The 20,960-nt window shown below is 36.1% G+C and overlaps 1 protein-coding gene across 1 annotated transcript in view; it reads right to left on the bottom strand.

The window, feature by feature from the left end:
- Window positions 1–3,121: 3,121 nt before the first annotated feature.
- The window catches only part of LOC135081387 (transient-receptor-potential-like protein), a 43,131-nt gene continuing 25,292 nt past the window's right edge, over window positions 3,122–20,960 (bottom strand). The window contains exons 14-24 of the mRNA XM_063976107.1: window positions 16,580–16,747; window positions 14,550–14,769; window positions 13,688–13,883; window positions 12,802–12,908; window positions 12,401–12,532; window positions 11,040–11,131; window positions 9,410–9,509; window positions 8,508–8,608; window positions 6,770–6,961; window positions 5,625–5,834; window positions 3,122–5,117 (exon numbers count right to left, since the gene is read on the bottom strand). Coding sequence (XP_063832177.1) covers window positions 4,965–5,117; window positions 5,625–5,834; window positions 6,770–6,961; window positions 8,508–8,608; window positions 9,410–9,509; window positions 11,040–11,131; window positions 12,401–12,532; window positions 12,802–12,908; window positions 13,688–13,883; window positions 14,550–14,769; window positions 16,580–16,747 — 1,671 coding nt within the window. The 3' untranslated portion in view covers window positions 3,122–4,964. The remainder of the gene's footprint in view (window positions 5,118–5,624; window positions 5,835–6,769; window positions 6,962–8,507; window positions 8,609–9,409; window positions 9,510–11,039; window positions 11,132–12,400; window positions 12,533–12,801; window positions 12,909–13,687; window positions 13,884–14,549; window positions 14,770–16,579; window positions 16,748–20,960) is intronic.

Genomic DNA, 20,960 nt, shown 5'->3' with positions numbered 1-20,960 from the left:
TTTCACGCCAGCGGTTCATTATCGCTGTCGTCCTATAAACTGCCTTTGCTTCCACTATCCCCTCTGTTCATAAATACCCTTTAGTACGTCTTATGGTATGAAACAGGCCGCCATATCGTCTTTTTTAGTCAAGGTACTTGTATCAGGTGGTACAATTATTAGCCAAAATACATTCATCGTCAATAACTATCCTGTAAATGGCTCCAATAATTTCTTCAAGTCCCTTTTAGCTCTTTTGAGCTGTAAAATGTTACAAAAAAGCAAAAAATAAATACAGTTTTTTTACTTACGCATGTTGTCATTGTACCCAACCGAGTACAGTAACTTTTACATGACCCTAGTTTTATTTGAGATGTAAATATTATATTATATTGTGCTTTATAACTTACTCTGATATGTATTCTAAAGTAATTAAATAAAAAAATCAACTTTTGAGCAGTAATTGTTATAAAAAATTAAAAATTAAACACCTACTTCCACTACGTTTCAGTGACACATCTTCAAATGATACTTTTTATCAAAAAAAGTCCCACTACCCGCGTAATTTTTGTCAATATACTTTAATAGTGTCATAATGACGTAAAATAACAAGTCAACCCATGTTAATTTTGTGAGATTTGCAATTGACACGTAAAAATATAGCTGTACCCATTTGAGTACAGTGACCTCTAATGGGTTAAGACACTATTTAAAAATAACACGCGGTATACCAAAAAGTAATAGAAGGTGACTTAAAACTATAAATTATTAACTACACATTGATAAAGCAGTAAAATATTGTAGCAACAGCGAAAACTTTGCATAAGTAGGTAATTAGTTAACAAAAAGAATTAAAAAAAACTCCTAAATGTGAATAACGTAAGAAATCTACTTGTTTGTGTTTGTTTAAATTTAAATTAGAAAAATAATTTGAGAAACCTACCAAAGATTAATTTACAAACAAGATGATTTTAATAATTACTTAACGGCAAAGAAATCTGACAGGTTTAGGGTAGATACACTTTTCTAGTCAAAAAATGGCTATATCAAATTGATAGCTCACAACACTAGAGATAATTATATTTTTATAATGTCCACCAAGCAGATTACTTATATTTTAAGACAAAGTTTGTTAAAATAGTTTGTAAGTTTTATTAAATAAAACGTTTGTTTTGCGTTCAACATTCTTTTAATTAGGACATTTAAAAACCCGAAAACAAAAAAAAGACAAAGGATGCTAAGGTTGTTACTTATTTACCCCAAAATTTTCCTTTTATGTACAATTACAACCTCGGTATAGGTTATATCCTGAGGCGGGGTTTTATTACAAATAGGTAATTATATTTTCACTTTATCTTTAACCTTTCTTTTAACTTTATGCTCACGAATTTGGCTAAATATCAATTCTATTAATAACAATCCCGGAGAAACAAAACTTTTGGGAGATAAGTGAAGCTAAGGAGTTAAATGGGGTAAGCATTAATTTCCAAATCAAACTCAGTTACGCCGAGCCCATACACAATACAATGTTTAGAAGTGCTAAGTCAAATAGGTCCTAATAGAAAAGTTCATACTTGATTTAAAAGATGAGCACGCTCTAGCCCAAAATCTTTTAATTCAGGAACCGTGCTTAAATAATTAGGTAGTATCTTTTCTCTTTTTGTAAGATTTTTTTCTACTTTATTTTTATCTGTTTTGGTTTCCAGAAAGATAAATGTTATATGTAGGTAACTAACTTTATTGATCATCTATTGTTTATTGTTCAAGTTTAAGACAATAAACCCATTTTACCCAGGTTAGGTACCTACTTACTCTCAGATATTTATGTCCATAAGGGGGCGTCCATAAATTACGTGAGACTTTTAGGGGGGGGAGGGGGTCAACGAAAACCTCACTAAATCTCACGTGGGAGAGAGGGGGGGTCTCGGAAAATATCACGTAATTTTTCCCGCAAGAGTTAGAGTAAAATTGCCAGAAAATTGGGTTATTGAAGTAAAAAAAAATGATTTTTTTTGTGATGATAATGACAATTTATTCTAAACCGTCTAATCAAATTAAACTAAAAATGCCTCCATCTGCATTTGTGAACACTAAAGATGCAGAATAAATGTCGAAATTGAGAAAATTCGAAATTAAAAAAAAAAACGTCATCGGCATCGCTGTTGCGTAAAAAATTGGCCAAGTGCTGCACAAGTGTGGCACAAAATTACAGCACTGGGGAGCTGTAATTTTGTGAAGGTATGTATGTATATTAATCATGCCGACAAAACGGTAAAATAAAATTTAGAAAAAAAAATATTCTAGGGTACCTCCCCTGCATGTAAAGTGGGGATGATTTTTTTCAAGGAAAACTATAACGGTTAAGATACATTACTTAGTTTAAGAGTAATAGTCATTTGACTCATATATTATACAATTTCTTAACCAGTAAAAATTCCTTAGAAGAAAATATGAACAGTGACTTTAGATGAAGTAATTGCTTGCTTCTGAAATATATTGTGGTAACGACAGACAACTACGGAACCCTACACTGCGCGTGGTACGACACTGGGTTACTGATTTTTTCATATAAATCTAATAGACTCGAAGCATAGACATTGAAAATAGGCATTTTTATTAAATATCACGTGAGATTAGGGGGGTGGGGGAGGGGGTCAGGCAAAATCTCACCAAATCTCACCAAGGGGGGCGGGGGGGTTGAAAAATGGCCAAAATTGTCTCACGTAATTTATGGACGCCCCCTAACTTCATTTTAAACCGAATTACCTTAACACTTACTTATGTAGGTAATAAAATACTCAAGTTAATACAGAAAAGATTCTACACGTGTTAATTAATTATTTAAGCTCTACTCAATTTCCCAAGGATTGCAATAATCGTACTTTATCTCAGAAACAAAATAATTCCACGAGTTCGCGGGAACTTTAGATGGTTACCAACTTTTAATTAGATGTATGGATTTATGTTAGTTTATAAATGACAAGAACAACCAAAGAACATAGCTAACGATTAAACTTGTTAAAGGAAAAATACCTACACTCTTAGGTTTGTCATGTGATAAAGTTTTTCAATTAAAATTTGGGAACAGAAAATTTGTGATTGCGCAATTTCAAGATAAGCACAGGTTTAGTAAAACACACAGTACGATGGTTAGGTAATTTATTGTCAAGTACAATAATTGTTTTACAATTTGGGTACAAAATATAAAGGTAAGCTTATCAATAGGGCATGTTATTAATTAACAAGACAACGAGAAATAATGTATGAGCATGGTTAACTTTGATACTACAGGGAAGAGGTAAGGATAAATTCTTGTCTAACAAATTGTTGCCATAATTCTTGAAAAATATTCTTAACGTTACATAATATTAGATAGACTATGTGTAGGGGTTTGGTTTTTTAATTTTGTTTTGCATACAAATTCAGACTACAATTACGTAACTTGTCTAAGAAAAATAATTATAACGTAACATTAGAGCAATAAATAAAAATACAACTGTGCAAACCTTCTGTAGAGTTCGTAGACATCATTTAGCGAATTTAAAGTTAAGTACTAAAATAAATTAGAAAAGATATGCGATGTAGCTGGAGCTATTGAAAAATATTTTTCTTGGTAAGTAGCTCACAGAAAATCTAAAGAAAACTATCAGAAAATCTACCCTCTTAGTATGCGTGAAGGAACTGAAGTTTTTCAAGTAAATCATACCTAAGTAATTTAATCCACACTTGGTCAATCAAGATCTATTCAGCGCATATAAAGTTGGAAAACTTTATCATCCCAAATCTAATAGATGGTTCTACGAATATATTAGAGCCTATTGAGTTCAAAGGATTTGAATAATACAAAAAAAAATCGGATCGTTTTGGTTAAAATTACATTGAGTCCTCGCAGATACAGAGTTTTTGTCGGTTGATAGTTTAGTTGGTTTAGTCAGGCTGTTAATCAGTATGAAAACGTAGCGCATATTACACCGATTTGGTATCGGCCGATTCCTCACACTAATTAAGACGCTGAACCAACTATCGGCCGATTGCGTAGTTCTTATACTACACAAATAAATTAAACGAGATTAAGTAGTTACAATATGAAAAGCGCCGAGTGTAATATTACACGAACCATTTGGTGTCACTTTTGACCCTTTTCTAACTCAAAACCTCTTTAATAAGACACATTTCTGTGACTGAGTCCTGCACAACGTTATGTATATTCGCTAACCATCGGTTCAGAGTCGAATTTCACGTGTTCCAGCGACGAGAGGGTCTATCAGACATTCACATTAGTCATGAATTTGACGCTCTGAAACTACGCGCTCTGCTCGCTTGTTTGTCACCTGACCGACGGTGAATCGAGGGGCGCGCGACAATTTTATGACGTGTTACTTTATTGGACATTCAAATTTTATGCGTGCTACGTTTTAATTTTATTGGGTCACCTACAAGTGAAAAAGGTTTTGGATTTTTACATCAAATTAGTTTTACAATAACCATGCCAGATTTTTTCTTCCACAAAGCAACAATGAGAATAGTATTTCAAAATCAAACTTCTTCAAAACTTCGGCAGATTATTCGCAAAGAACAAATAAATAACAAATCCATAAGTTACGACATACGATATAATGTGTGTTAGTATCTACTGAGACTAAATGGACGGTTGATAAGGGACAAACAATTCCTAAATATTATAATAAATATTGTGGGCAGTGGTAATAAAAGAAGTAAATCCACAAGTCTTGGACAACATTAAGGTTTTGATGGAATCCTTTAGTCCTTTAGGTAATACGTTTCATTTAAAAACCTCCTATAATAAATTAATGAAGATGGAAATTTCAGCTATCAAATCTTGGAGATCCTACAAAAAGACTAGTAAACGTCACTAAATCTTTATTTGGTACACATCCACCTGTGGCTAGTTATTCTGAAAGCTATCACGCATTTGGATTCGTGTCAAGCGTTTGACAAAGGCACAAGCACTAGTAGGCAGTGGTTTAGAGCCAGCCAGTCTTGGGCTGTCTCTTAATGGTCTTGATGTCATCCAGCTTCTTGGCTCCTCGCAGGGGCTCGGGCGAGGCAGGAGGAATCAGCTGTTCCGTGCTGGACGTGGAAGAGAGACGTTTGGGCGGCGAAGGTGGCGCTGGAGGCTGTAGCAACAATATAATTATTTAATAGGTTATCTAAAAGTTTCTCCAAAAGTTTACATCTAGGAGTTATTGTATACAAAGTCTGATTTGCAACATTGCAACTGTATAAAAAAGTAGTAAGAGGCCAAAATTTACCCCTGCAGGACACCTGTCAATTAACGAATTTGATTGCAATAATCTTGTTCGCAAGTTCTTAGTAGACCCAAAACAAAATCTATTCCGGGAATAATAATTGGAAGTCAAAAAATTTACATGTTTGCCAACAATTTTACTTGTTAAAACAGTGGGGCGAAAGAAGACCCTTGCAACACTCCAAACAGAATTGGCATAAAATAATATCTTAAAGTAAAATTACTTTTAAAAAACCTATTTCTTTAGTAAATGTAGTATGATAGTAATGTATTTCAATCCAATCTTATACGAGGGTGGACAAAGCTGGCACTCTTCCAATACCATCAAACTCATTTCCATTTTATGGAACGCTCTGAATAAAACGCGTTGACTCACCGCTACAGCAGAGATAGAAGGCTGCGGCGAGGCGACTCTAGGCGTGGGAGACGGCGACTTAGGAGGCGTGGGCGGTTTCGGCGGCGTAGGCGAAGGTGATTTCGGCGGCGTAGGCGAGGGTGACTTCGGCGGCGGCGGCGTGGGCGATTTCGGCGGCGCGTGCACCGGCGGCGTGCTAGGGGTCACCTCCATTGTAGGCGCTGCTGGCGCCTGGGTCATTTGAAAGACATATTTTTTTTACTGCCTTGGGTGTTTGTTGGCAAAGGAATAAAATTACTAATCTTATTTTGACGTCTATAATTAATGATAATGGACTTTTAACTCCAATTTACGAGTAGAACAAACTCGAAATGAAATTAACCATTTAAATCAATCACCATAATTAGGCTGAGTTGCACCACCTAACTTTGACCGTAACTTTAACGATAACCGGTGTTTTTATATGGAGTTTGACAGATTTTTGACGTTTGTCAAAGTTAAAGTAAGATGGTGCAACCCAGCCTTAGATTATTTAGGCTGGGTTGCACTATCTTATTTTGACTGTAACGAACGTCAAAAATCTGTCAAACTCCATATAAAAATCACCGGTTATAGTTACGGTCAAAGTTTGGTGGTGCAACTCAGCCTTAGGATTTATTCAACAGGTCTGTAACAGGTTTGTTGGATAGTATCTCAGGAGACCCCAAAATGTTTTTCTCGTGAACTGCTTCCTAATAATATTTTCGTTTTTACATACATGTTATACCCAAATGAATTATGAGTATGAACAAAGACCCTTCACAGGTTGCAATCTAAGGCCCGGTTTTTTGATTCGTAGTTAAAATAACCAATGGTCAAATTTGACAGATGTCAAATGACAAGTGGTTAAATATCAGAGAAAAATGTTTCTCGAACAATGGTTAGCTTGACTTTTAGTACATTTTTTAACTATTTGTTTACATTTTGTTAATATTTAACCATTAGTAGCAAAATTTAACAATTAGTTATTTTAACTAAGAATCAAAAAACTGGGCCTAAGGTACGGCCAACGAGAAGCGATACCAAATGTAAACTTTGACATATTTTGGCAGGAGAACGAGACATTACGACAAATACACAAGATGGGAAGAGACAGAATATATTGTCAACTCGACAGTCGTATCGACCTTTTGTATCGCTGCTAGTTGGCCGTACTTTAGATACGACAGAAAACCAAGCCAAGCAATGGGCCAAGTTACCTTGGGCTTGGCCGGGGGCGGGGGCGGAATGGCGCCTTCCGCGGGCTTAATCTCGGGAGCCACTGGCCGCGCCACCGCGATGTCTTCGGCCGGCTTGCTGTCTGCAGGAGCCTCCGATGCCTACGAAGAAGCAAGCACATGGACACCATTTTCTGGTTATGGCAGTTATATAGGGTGGAAACGATAAGTGATCACACTGGACTATTTCTAAACTATTCAAGATATTGGTTACTATCCTGAACTGCTTCGTGAGGTCTATCAAATGGTATCAATATTATCAAAATGAAAAAATGAAATCTGGGGGCACGGCAGTGCCCCCACCAAGTCGAGCAAAAAAGCGGCACGGCCGTACCATCCTTTTCTCGAAGCAATTCAGGCCATTTTCGACCGCCTGTAACTTCGTTGTGGATAAAACTAGAAGGCTGAATTTTCATTAGCTATGCAGGCATTGTAAAGACACGGTATATTTAAAATTTCATTCAATTTGAACCAGTAGTTTAAGAATTATAACGGGTCAAAGTTACTTAATTTTGTCACTCACTGACTGACTCACTGACTCACTGACTCACTGACTCACCGATCATCAAAACTCTAAGGCACTTCTAGCAGACCTAGAAGCTTCAAATTTGGAATATAAGTAGTGTTTGGTGTATGAATCAAGGAAAAACTAAAATATTTGGGGGCACGGTAGTGCAACCGCCAAGTCGAGTAAAATTTTTCAATTTCGGTCCAGTTTTCTAGATACATAACTGCTGTCTACAAAATACAAAAAGAAATGATATTTGGGGGCACGGTAGTGCAACCGCCAAGTCGAGTAAAATTTTTCAATTTCGGTCCAGTTTTCTAGATACATAACTGCTGTCTACAAAATACAAAAAGAAATGAGATCCCATCAAAAACAATACTTGTCAAAAAAACCAAGTCTCGCAACTCAGTTGTTCTACGGTAAAAAGTTGTGAGATCCATGTAATACCAAGTCCAGGCCAGGAAATCTTTAACGTTTTACATAAATATATTGACTTGGCCATCGCATGAAAACACGTGTAAATTAAATTATTTAGTGCGATGGCCAAGTCAATAATTTATGTAAAACGTTAAAGATTTCCTGGCCTGGACTTGGTATTACATGGATCTCACAACTTTTTACCGTAGAACAACTAAGTTGCGAGACTTGGTTTTTTTGACAAGTATTGTTTTTGATGGGATATTTTATTCAGCGACACAAAGCAAAATCAAAAAGAAAACAAAACTAGAATCGAAACGGTATCCACTCAGCATCTTCCGTGGATACTCGGGGGGCAAGAGGCACTGCTATGACACAGCAATTATCTATCCAAAATGTCAATGTTTCCGGCTTCCATACATTTAGTACAGTCACACAGAGTCATATCTTGCATAGTTTAGAAATAATCGAGCAAGTTCACTTATCGTTTCCACCCTGTATGACAAAAACACGATTGCTTCTAAGTGCTACCAGTGGTCCTACTTTTTATTCTACTGATCCTACCTAATTTTATATTAAAGGACCACTGCAAATTATTTGTTTTTGTTTTACTGCTTCAAATTGAAACATACCTACATTTGGATTATATTTATTTTTAATAGGACTTTTAACTATTTTAATTAGATACACATACCAAGGGACCATGCATAATAAAGAACTTACTTGGTCATCCGACTGCGCTGGTGGCACTGGAGGCTTCCTCTTGATCACTTTGGGAGGTGATGACTCTCCTGGCACTCGCTTCGCCTTCAGTGGACTTGGTTCTAAATCAAAATAAAATTCAATAAGTACTTCCACGGTTTTGTTAAAAAAGTGGCTTGTAGATGTGTATTAACCCATCAACCCCAATTATTAATCTCGATTCGCGGCACTTGAGGGGTTAAAATAGTGTTATGAAAAGTGTTTCAAAGTTAAATTAACCCACCAGTGGTGCCGCGTGTCTCTTACACTGAGCTTGTGTTACGAGTGGGTTCGCCAAAATAGTCCAATGGCAATGGGATTTGAATTAACGACATACGACAACATACAATAACGACAGCATGTATTTACTAGGTACGTGTCAAAAAGGATAGACTAAACTTTTTAGGCGGTACGAAGTTCGCCCCGATATTATAATAATATAATATAATATCCTTGGACATTTTACACTACGCTTCTAGTCCCAAACTAAGCAAAGCTTGTACTATGGGTACTAGACAACGGATATAAACATACTTAAATACTTTTTTTTTGTAAATACATACTTATTATACATAAATAATATACAGGGTGTTAGGTAAATGGGTATATGAGCCGACACTAACCCATGTTAACATGGGCATATAAATGGTATGGTGAAGTCAGAAAATTGATATCTTCATTTTAATTAATTTAATTTTCATACAAATCGGAATTTATAAAATTTATTTTGTATGAAAATTTAAAAAAATAAAATGATGATATCAAATTTCTGACTTCACCATATCATTTATATGCCCATGTTAACATGGGCTAGTGTCGGCTCATATACCCATTTACCAAACACCCTGTAGATAGATATAAATAAATAGTTTTTATCCTCAAACCTGGTTGCTGCTCCTCAGGCTGCGGACTGATGGACCGCGGGCTGGGCACGGGGCTCGGCCCGCGCGGGGTCGGCACGGGCGTCGGGGCCTTAGACGCAGGCTGCTCATTAGAAAAAACACGTACCTATAATTTATGATGGCATGTTTTCCACTCTACTCATTGTATGGAGTATGTCTCAAGATATTGGAGTTTCCAAGACAAGTCGAGTAAACTGTGTAGGCAACGTTCTCAAAGAAGGCTATCGCATTAAATAGTCTTCTGCCACTCTAGACAAAATAACTCAGTATGCAGTTTATGCAGTTCCTAAAATTCTGCCGCGACGAATGTCCAATTTTAGAACAATAACTCGCGGCTTCGTTTCTATGGCCCCGGAGGACATCGTTGGGTTTTAGTGGGTATGCCCCGCCTTGTTGGCGGGGAGAGTACCACATAACCCGCTGACTGTCCCCATAGGCCTGTGGGTATGCGCAAAGCATTTACCGACGAAAAACAAGTTTCTAAAACTTTTATACAGTGTGAGTCACGTTAAAGTGTACATATGAAAATAGATGAAACTAGACCTATTTTTATCGACAAATAAAAGGTCAAAAATTTTTTGAGATTTTTTTTTAATTTTTTATAGAATTTTTTTTCTTCCAATTACTTATTGTAAAGAAAACGTAATAACTTTTAAACTAAGCGGTATATCCTGATAAAATAAAAACAGTAATAATGCTAAATAACAGGCGATACTAAAAAAATACATAAAAATACAAAAAACAGGTCAACAAATAATAAAAAATGATACTTTTTGAAAAAAATCTGCTTTTAAATTCGTGTTTTTTTGGTTGTTTGATATTTTTTCCAAAAAATGCCCCTATAACCGGTGGTTTTTATTACTTTGTATTATTCTCTATCGTATTACCTTCGTAAAACCAAAAATCGCATGTCTCTATCCCTATCACAACGTTTGCAATGATCGTTTGAACTAAGCCTCTCCGGGCGCGCCATTCAACGCTTCGTTAACAACGAAACTGAAAATAGCTCTAGATTTGTAATTTTGATAAAGACAAGTTAGATTTCAAATAAAAACAAAAGATTTCGAAGTAAAATAAGCATTTTAGTTAAAATTAAAATTGTCTCTACCTGTAGCGGAGAATAATGTTGTGGCAGGCCTTTGTTCAAACGATCATAGCAAATGTTGTGATAGGGATAGAGACATGCGATTTTTGGATTTACAAAGATAATACAATAAAGAATAATACAAAGTAATAAAAACCACCTGTTATAGGGGCATTTTTTGGAGAAATTTGTCAAATAACCAAAAAAACACGAATTTAAAAGCAGATTTTTTTCAAAAAATATCTTTTTTTAATATTTGTTGGCCTTTTTTGTGTATTTTATGTATTTTTTTAGTTTCGCCTGTTATTTAGCATTATTACTGTTTTTATTTTATCAGGATATAAAGCTTAGTTTAAAAGTTATTACGTTTTCTTTACAATAAGTAAATGGAAGAAAAAAAATTCTATAAAAAAATCTATAAAAATCTCAAAAAATTTTTGACCTCTTTTTTGTCGATAAAAATAGGTTTAGTTTTACCGTAATTTATATGTACACTTTAACGTGACTCACACTGTATATCTAAGTTACCTTAGAAGGAGCTGCGGATTGCTGAAGCTGAGCTGGGCTCGGTGAACGCGCGCTGGCTGCAGCAGTGAGGAGCGCGCCCATGCCACTGTCACCTGCGCCACAACACAAACGTGCTTCATTTGAAACGTTTGGCATTTTTTAAATAATAGTTAAAACATCCTGACCCCAGATAAAGTAAAAATCTCTCGAATTTATTTCATTATTTAGGACATCCAACAAGACATAGGTATACTAAAACAACTGCATTAAAAAGAGAGACTAGAGGCGACGGTATTAGATACCTAGAGACGCTCTGTTAAAGCATGACGCGTTTCGTAAAACATAGCTATGAACACTCTTGTTAGAGCCAAACAAAAAGCAGATCAAAATTTGTACATCCATTTGGGTGTTACGATGTATCATAGACACGTCAAACTTATAGCCCCCTTTTTTCCCATAGGGGTTTAAAAATGACTATATCGAGTTCGGGAAATGACGAATACCCCTAAATCCAAGAGTAGTGTTGCTGTATGTAATATAAACAACACGTGAGGTAATAAATCTACGTCAAAATAAACCTATACCTACTATAAAAGCTGTGATACATAGTCATATTTTATCTACTACTACGACACCGTTAAACTCAACCTCATAAAAATAATTCACATCACAAAATCTCAGGTATAGGTAGTAGAAAACGTTACCCAAGTAAACTCCCAGACAAAAAAAAACTAAATACACCCTTTTAACAATCAACCTAACCTAAATAACAATCAACATAATTATCTTTTTTCATAAATACGAGTAATTAATAAATTGCTTATTAGACGAATGCAATAAAGTGTCTTGTGGCGTAAATTCGTATCAACTACCCAAATTATTACGAACAAACAGCGACACTTATTTTGTTAAACTAATTTTTAATTATGTAGGTACGTTGGTTTTCAGTTTCAAACTTAGATTCGGCCACAGCTTAGACAAATTGGAAATCCCACACAAAATTATAACAAGCTTCGTTAATAAAGATACACCGAAATTGCACGATAAATATTGAATAACAATATTGGAGCATGCACGATATAATACGCAACTGCTCCCGAGTCCGACCCTCCAACCCTCACCGACTTGTAGTCTAAGAGACAGGGTGCCTATATTAGTTTTCATCTCTACAAAGTTAAAGCCTATAACTACTAATAGGTAAATACTTTTGATAAATGACAAAATGTGATGCTGTAAAAGACATACTTACATAACAACTTGACTTTGCTATGTCGCAACAAAATCAATTTTTTTTCTGCGCATAATATTTTCTTCAGTGCTCAAGAAACTGTGCAATGTGCATTAACACAAAACATTATAATCAAAGTCTACACTAAACGTACCTGGTAACGGAGACTTGGGCGAAGGTGATGTAGGAAGTGGCTCTCCAACCTCCGTGGAGATATCCTTGATGAGCTCCAGAAGAGTGTGGCCAGGAGTTAGCGGCATCTCGATGGGAGATGCACCTCGGGATCCTAATACGAGTAAAATAAAGTAAAACAAGTATTTTTCAATTATAGAACTTAGAAAAAAAATTACAATTCATCTCGGACTATAAAATGTGTTGCAGTGAAATCTATTACAGAGTAATGTAAAATCTTATGTACTTTGAAGAATAAGTGAAAATATGAGGTCAACAGAAGCATTTGCTTGTTGGATCGTAATATATTTTTTTTCTTTTGTGTCTTTTCTTTCTACTATACTTATTGAATGAATCTTAATTAGTTGAAATCAATTGTTTTACCTGGCAATGGTGATCTCAAGACCAGCTTTCTAGCCTCCTCCATAGCCCGCTGTAAGTTCTGCTGGTTCTTGAACGATTCGCGCGTGCGGCACCGGCCGATTTGACTCCTAGTAGAATGTTCAAAAGTATTTTAGCACCCTGTATTAGTCTATATAATTTAATGACAATAATACACGACTATAATACACCGATTAGTAAAATTTAATGGCATAAAAATATTTCAACTCAATAATTTTATGTAAATTAAATATTCACGGCATTGTATCTCCTAGACTATATCCGTACTAGCTTTAAAACGACTACTATAAAGTGTGGTTGTTTTATTTTTGCGAAGAGACAGTCAAAAATGTTTAGACTACAGACATTTTTAGTGTTTTAAAATCTATTTTGATCATAGTGAGATACTTGGCCTGTCGATTTTTTTTATGTGACAGGAGGCAAACGAGCAGACGGATCACCTGATGGTAAGTGATTACCGTCGCCCATAGACACCCGCAGACCCAGGGGCGTTACAGGTGCGTTGCCGGCCTTTAAGGTGAAGATACGCTCTCCTCTTGAAAACTTGCAGGTCGTATCCGTCCGGAAACACCGCAGACGACAGTCCATTCCACAGTTTGGTTGTACGGGGCAGGAAGTTTGAAACTAATTTGAAACGATTGAAACTAATTGACTTTTTAAGACCAGAATGATTCACAGAAAAGTAGAGCTTTGGAAGTATTGATAAAGGTGTCAAAACTTTCTATATGGACTCTTTTCAAGGACACGGGGAGCACCCGGATGCGGGCAGCGCAGGACCGGTCAATGTAGAAATTCTTGGGGGAGGATTGTCCAGCAGTGGACGTCATTTGGCTGAAACGAACGAAAAAGAACTCATCTAAATACTCACGATATGCCAGTCTGCGCCAGTGTCTGGTCCCACTTGGCGTTAGTGGTGTTGGCGACGGCCATCTTGGCTATCCTCCTGAACCTGGACAGGCCGTCTTCATCGGCAGGCCTTTCTTCATCTACCCCCGCCACAGGGGCTACTTGGAAGTTCTTCATAAGGCGACGCTCCCATACTTTCATGCGTTTGCCCAGGACAGCTAGGGTGGGAGAATTTGTTGGTTAGAATTGGTTTGAGAATTGTATACATACATTTAAAGATACACTTACCGACCCGGAAAGGGATCGACACCGTATCGCCGGGCGTTTACGTTACGGTGCGGAAAAGTGTGTGTTGTAACACGGAGTTTCATACAAAGAATACTAACCGCCTTGAGTTGGAAGAATACGATCCGTTTCCGGGTTGATAGATGTGCTTCGTCCTTTACGTGTAAAATTGGTGGCACTTGTTAATTAAAACAACTCTTCATCAATCTTCCAATGCCTGATGATGAAACGTATACCTACTAGGCACAATCTGTTGGATGAATATCCCACCCTACTCCTTTTGATCCGTGAACGACACGTCCGTGCCATTCTTCTCGAAGACTTTCAAGAGTTCGGTAATAACGTCTTCTGTCACAGGCTCATCATCTACCCTCCTGTGCAAGTCTGAGACGTATCTTCAAAGGCTAGAGAAAAATCTGCTGGATACAACTCTCACCCTTTTCCTTTCGATCCGTTCTTCCCGAAGACTTCTAGCAGCTCGTATCTCAGAGCTGACACGTCACCCTTCTGTCACAGGCTCATCGCCTACTCTCCTGTGCAAGGCTGAGACGTATTTTCAATGGCTAAAGGAAAATCTCCTGGATACAACTCCCACTTACCCTTCTCCTTTCGATCTGTGAACGACACATCCATGCCGTTCTTCTCAAATACTTCTAGCAGCTCGTATCTCAGAGCTGACACGTCTCCCTTCAGCTCGTTGATATCGTCTTCTGTCACAGGCTCGTCGTCCATCTTTCTGTGCATGGCGGAGACGTATCTCCACACGAGTGCCCGCATCACTGCTGTGTAGCGGACGTCTATCTCTTTCTCTTTTTGCTCCTAGGAAAAGATAGAGAAAGAAATACATTTTTCAAGGTATGCAAATTGATAGCGTTGAATTTCCAAAATAACACAGAATCAAGGTACGAAAAGCGAAGCTTAGGCTGAGTGGCGCCAACTTACTTTGACCGTAACTTTGACAATAACCGGTGCTTTTTGTATGGAGTTTGACAGAGTTTTGACGTTTGTTAAAGTCAAAATAAAATGGTGCAACTCAGCCTTAATTACGTAGCCGTAGGGTTATTCTACCAGCCAACAGAGTAAATTATGTAATAGAATTAATCTGAAGTAGGCTGCATAGTATTTCGTAGTAGCAATATTTATGCTACAATACAATAAAATAGGTATGTGATATTGTACAGATAACTTGAATGATAGAAGAACTTAACATTACTAATGATGAAATCATTCCAAGGAATTTATGGAAAAGGCTTTTGCTTTTACGGTGTTTGACCTCGGTTCTTGTCCTACGTGGGTAGAAAGTTTTCTTTGCTTTAGAAAACAATGTAAACAATTAATTCCTTTACAGTTTCTTAACTTTCATAAGAACTGTAGGGAGATACCTGAAATACTATGTTATTTTAATAAAACTAGCTCTTGACCGCGACTTCGTCGTCGTAGATTTCGATTTCAAAATAGTCTAACTAAACATTTATAGCTTCTTTGCCATTTTGATATGTAAGCATTAAGCAATACCTATCATTGTAAAGTTTCATCAGAATCCGTCCATTACTTTTTGCGTAAACCTCTAACAAACACCCACACAAACGTTTGCGTCTATTATATCAATATGGAGCTCTCAATTCCCTCAAATATGAATTTTAAGAAAATATTAATATTCTCGTGGAGCAATCCACCTCCTTCGGAATAAGTACAATCGTTTAGTAAAACCTCATTTTTAATATCTGGATACTCACGACCATAATGAAGATAAACTTTAATTTATCCCGTAATAACTCTGTGCCCCGCTGTTTCATAATAACAGCATTATTAAATAATATATTTTCTTTTAAAAGTACTTTTACGTAGTTGCCAATAATAATTTGATTCAAAGTATGCTGCTCAAAAATATTCAACCTTTAAAAATCTAGCACAATTTGGAATACTAGACCCAATAAAAGTAATCAAATAACTTTTTGCGAGTCAAACTTTGTGACTAAATTTCGGTTGCAATATTATATTCTAACTACGATATATTATTATTTTACATGAAACTTCAAATAGAGGCAAAGCATGGTAAATTGTGAGGCATTAACAATAGGGACTAGCACAGATTTAGGGACTAGAGTCCATTATAGAACCAAGTCTTTAGCTTATGAGAATAATATTGATTAACACTAGCATTGTGTTCCATTGTTTGGCCAGCTTTAGTGACTTTGGCATTCAATAGTGGAAAAGTTCCCATCGACTTATGTTGGCGAAGATTTATAATACAAAACATTTTCTCACTACACGCATTTGCTAAGTTTTCTTAAATCAATCAGAAAGAAGTAAGTAACACTTTTTGTGCTAGAAACTTAATTTGTATTGCGTGCGTTCATATCCCAGCACTATTGAAATATTACAAAACTAAATGTTGAGTAGTTTTTCGAAGATTTCACGCTCTCTTAAGCATGCTTAAGTAGATACAAGGCTATAAGTTACACACTTATTAAATAAATATTGTGCTCTTGAATAGTTTATGAAAAGTAATAAGGCCACCAGCTGCGCAGTTAACTCGTTCGGTTGTAAAATGCAGGTATTTCTACCGAATTGAAATATACGCGACGAATTTCACTCTATCTAGAAGTGAAGAAGGTTCAATTCCCACCTGCGTCTTCATCTTCCTCTGCTTATCCTTCTTCCTCAACCCCAGCATCTTGAGCAGCAGTTTGGGAGTGGGCATGATGTTGAAAGGCGGCGGTAGCGTCGCGCTCTCTTCGAAATAACTCATCCAGAGGCGCGTCCTGGCGAACTTCCACTCCACGTCTGAGTGTTCCTGAGAGAATACAACTTGTGATAAGGTATAGATTAGTTTAGTTTTTGTGTATTGGGTAATGATATTGATTGTGGGTACAGAATGATTGTTGAGAACTGTTACATACATACATAGACACCTATTTTGTTTAGTTAACAATCCCACAAAAACCCGAATATTGTCACACATTAATTGTACAATACCTAAGGTATTATACTGAGTTGTAAAATATAATTTAATAAGGAAACATGTCAGTAAATGGCCTACTCTAGTAGGTACTCTATTTACCTAGTATCTCTTGACAGTTTTTTTGCAAAAACGTCTTTAAAATAATCTTTTTTTACGTTAGCGAAAATGCAACAACCGATTGTTTTTCTTTGGTAGCTTAAAAAAACTTCATGCAATTTGCGATAGCTTTATTCGTTTGTTTTTCTGTCCTAACATTATGGTTGTAAATATCCTCGGAGGTAAGAACTTTGTTGTAATTATGTAATTAGAACTCAATATTAATTTATTACAAGCGTTCCGTACCTAATATCTCCGGGCTAAGGGCTTCCTGAGGGCCCTCCTAACACCAAAGGCCAGATTCAAACAAACGAGACAATTTCATACAAATTAAAGTCACTTGCTTATGCTAAAGGATTAAAGAGGAATTAATTACGAGACAAACGAACCTGCGTCTGAAACGGCCATCTTGTTTTGTTGCAAAACCCGTTTAAAATATCATGAAAGTAAGTTAACGTTTTCTGCATCACAAAATTTATTTAACGTAGGGTTCGTTGCCTACGCTATAATAATGGCCAAAGGCTACGGAAAGGAACGATTGATAAAATCCGTTTTACCTAATTTATTTTAGACAATGAATAAAAATAAGGAAGCTATTTTGGGACGAAAGCATTTTTAGATATTCAATTTATTTGGTTAAGTCTTTCTTGTTTTATATTTTGGAGATAACTTGGAGGATATGCTGGTTTATTCTTGACAGGAACAATTATTATAGACTATCAATAAAAAACAAAAACCCGACTGCGTAAAAATGAACTGAAAAGATAGAATCAAGACAACCTACAAATGCAGTCGGAGGCATCAATGGCTCCTTAGTTCTTTTGATGGTGATATGTATTTGATGCGTCTGACTGCATTTGCCCTCCTTCCGGTGCAATCGGGTAAAAAGGGAAAATCCGAAATACGAATAATACGATACGATCAGGGATGTTATGGATATCCGTAACCGTAACCGAAACTTTCGAATATCCGAAATAAAGAGATATCCGAAACCGTAACCGTAACCGATTCAAAAGTTTCGGATAGTTTCGGATGTAGGCAGTTTAATTGCTTTTTGTATAGCATTATACGTAAAGGCATAACAGCCTGATTTATCTTTATAATGCCATCCAGTATCAATTTTTATTTTTTAATTACTTTTTATTCTATGTAAAGTGTGCGGCCATGAATGAACCGTGTTGGACAACTATTGCAAATTGCATTCTAAAGCACAGAAATCCGTAACCGTAACCGAAACTTTCGGATATCCGAAATAAAAAAATATCCGTAACCGTAACTGAAACCGGTATAATATTATCCCTATATCCGTAAACGTATCCATAACCGAAACTACATATCCATAACATCCGATGACACGAGTACCTATTTCGTCTATCATGTGTGTTGTAAAAACCTTAGCGGACTTAAAAACCTAGTACCTATAGAGTCAAAGGGACCTTTTTCTGATGGCGGCCACAGTATTTTAAACTTTATCTAAACGAAACAGTGTATGAAGCAAATGGAACATATTTTTCTCTATACTACTTAGTTAACGTTAGATAGTTCTGTTAAGTACGAGTAAGTTCTACCTTATTCTAATTAGTATTTCTTTTATTCTAAGCACGCAAACAATGTCACTCTACTCGACTTGTTTGGTTTATAATAATGATATTATGAGATATGGGCACCCGCGAATTAGATTTTCATTTTTTTTTTTGCGAAAAATACCACTATTAAAAATAATTAATATAAAGTAGTGTTGTTAAACTGTTCTATAGAGCTTTTTAAAAAAATTTGGATACCGTTTACAAAATCAACCTGTATAACCACTGAGGTATAGACTCGTATAGAGCCATAACAAATGACCGAGTTCCCCAAACGTATTTACGCACTTACATTCGCGATTCTAAAAGTGTGAAGGTGCTCTGAATTATGATTGCGGAAATTTTTCTCTCCGTCTTACATTATCTTTAGGAGTCTTTCTTTTTTGGCCTTGTCTACTCGTTATTGCACTTATACACGCGTCTTGCTGTAATGAAATCAAATAAAATCAAAAAAAATCACATAAAAAAAAGATTCGAGTATAAGTAGGTAGACGGAGGTGAGTTGAAACACGGGACTATTCCCACCGCTGCAACTCCTGTGTAGCCAGGATCTACAGCTTGACCGCCAATAAAAACCTAACCAGTGAAGGTCAAGTTGGTCCCGGGGGAAAGTTAACTGTCATTGGACCCGCAACAAAATTAATCAGAAGAACATAGGAAGAGTTCGAAGATAAGTTCGAGGTGAGTTGTAACATTGTCGATTTTTGGAAAACTATCAACAAGCGCGCATAATTTGTTAGCTTGAGACTTAAACTAAAAAACGCGCACTCAATAAGTTCAAAAAATCGATAATGTCACAACTCTCCCCTGTTACAACTCACCTCGGTTCCCTACTTACTCGCACTCGTGCTTTTATCAATAATAATATTTGCCCTCAGCATGACTTGACTTCTCAACCATAACCGACGTTCTAATACATTTATAATTTAGTAAGAATAAAGAACTGGTCTCAAACATAGATATTCGCCCACAATTCCGCGAATCGAGACAATAGAAATTAAAAATCAATTTAAAAAGTAGTGTATAATATGTAGTACGTGTATGTAAGCCTTAAAATAGTAGTTCGGAAATCAGAGTTATTTTAAAGTATCTGTATTATGTTATGATTAATAAAGAAATTTATTATTATTATTATAATAGTCCTAATATCAGTAATATTAAATGGGTCTTCATTGCAGAGCAAACAATAGTCGTCAAGCGTTTCCGATGCCACGTCATTTGTTGCAACGTGCACCATTGGTGCATTCATATTCCACACTCAACTTAACATAAATTGCAAGTTTTAGGTACAGACCTAATTTAGACTCCTACTAGTAAGTATTAGGACAACACTTTAATCTCACTCAATTATGTTCTGTGATTAGTACGAGTCAAATCAAATAGCTAATTACTAGGTATTACAAAGTTTTTTTTTTACTTTACTAGCCTTTCAATTTTATCTAATTTACAATTGAAAATTTCTTTGAGATTATTAAAAGCTCTATTGTTAAATTCTAATTAACATTTTGTTCAACTTGGCCTAAAATTTTAAAAGGTAAGCCTAATTATTGAGCACAAAGACTTAATTAAGTTTCTAGACTTTAAATAATTTGCCCCCTAGACATTAACATGCATGAAATTTCCAGGGGAATTCATAAGAAATGCTTTTTCGGGAACTTTCAGCTACCAACTCCCTAAGTAAGCACGCTTGGTGGTTCCCGGAATCTCAGGATATGGAGTTGGGAACCAAACTTGAGTATTCGAAAACAATTTTAATCCAACCCCTTCGAAGACAGATAATTTCCTGTATTTTACATGTTTCGTTGAACAGACCTACTGCTACTAGCCCATATTTTTTTGCAACTATGTTGTTATTTCTATCTAGATAGAGCTTGGTTGTTCTATGTCCAAGACAAAAATATCTCGTAAAAGATAACATGTCATGCGATGGCTGCGGTTTGTTTGGGGTATTGCTGACTTGAATCAATCCGATCTGTGCCATGAATCTACACAAAAAGAGGTGTCCATTTATCCAATGAAATCAGTCAACCCAATAGTCAACCTAGGATTCAACTTATAAATGCATCAGTAACGGAATAGTAGTATGTATTCTTTTTTCAGATACAGAATAAGTAATAGTACCCTATAAGTTAAAACTAAACGTAGCTAACATAAGAAAATGATCTGCCGTCTTGGAATTGCCGTATTCTAATCTTCATTTCGTAGTGTTAGAACTAACGATTACCTATCGTAAACCCTGGGCCAAATACATCGCTATAACCCGAAGATTCGCGCTATCACGTTGTATTTATGTAGACAAGTATTCGCGTATACTTCGTTTTTTTTTTCTTGCATAATCGCAAGACTTTGTTCTGCTGTCAAATCAA

Source organism: Ostrinia nubilalis, chromosome 19 (genome assembly GCF_963855985.1).
Source record: "Ostrinia nubilalis chromosome 19, ilOstNubi1.1, whole genome shotgun sequence".
In the NCBI taxonomy this organism is placed as follows: Eukaryota; Metazoa; Arthropoda; class Insecta; order Lepidoptera; family Crambidae; genus Ostrinia; species Ostrinia nubilalis.
Note: the sequence above shows the minus strand (reverse complement) of the source record. Positions and strands in the feature narration are given on the sequence as shown.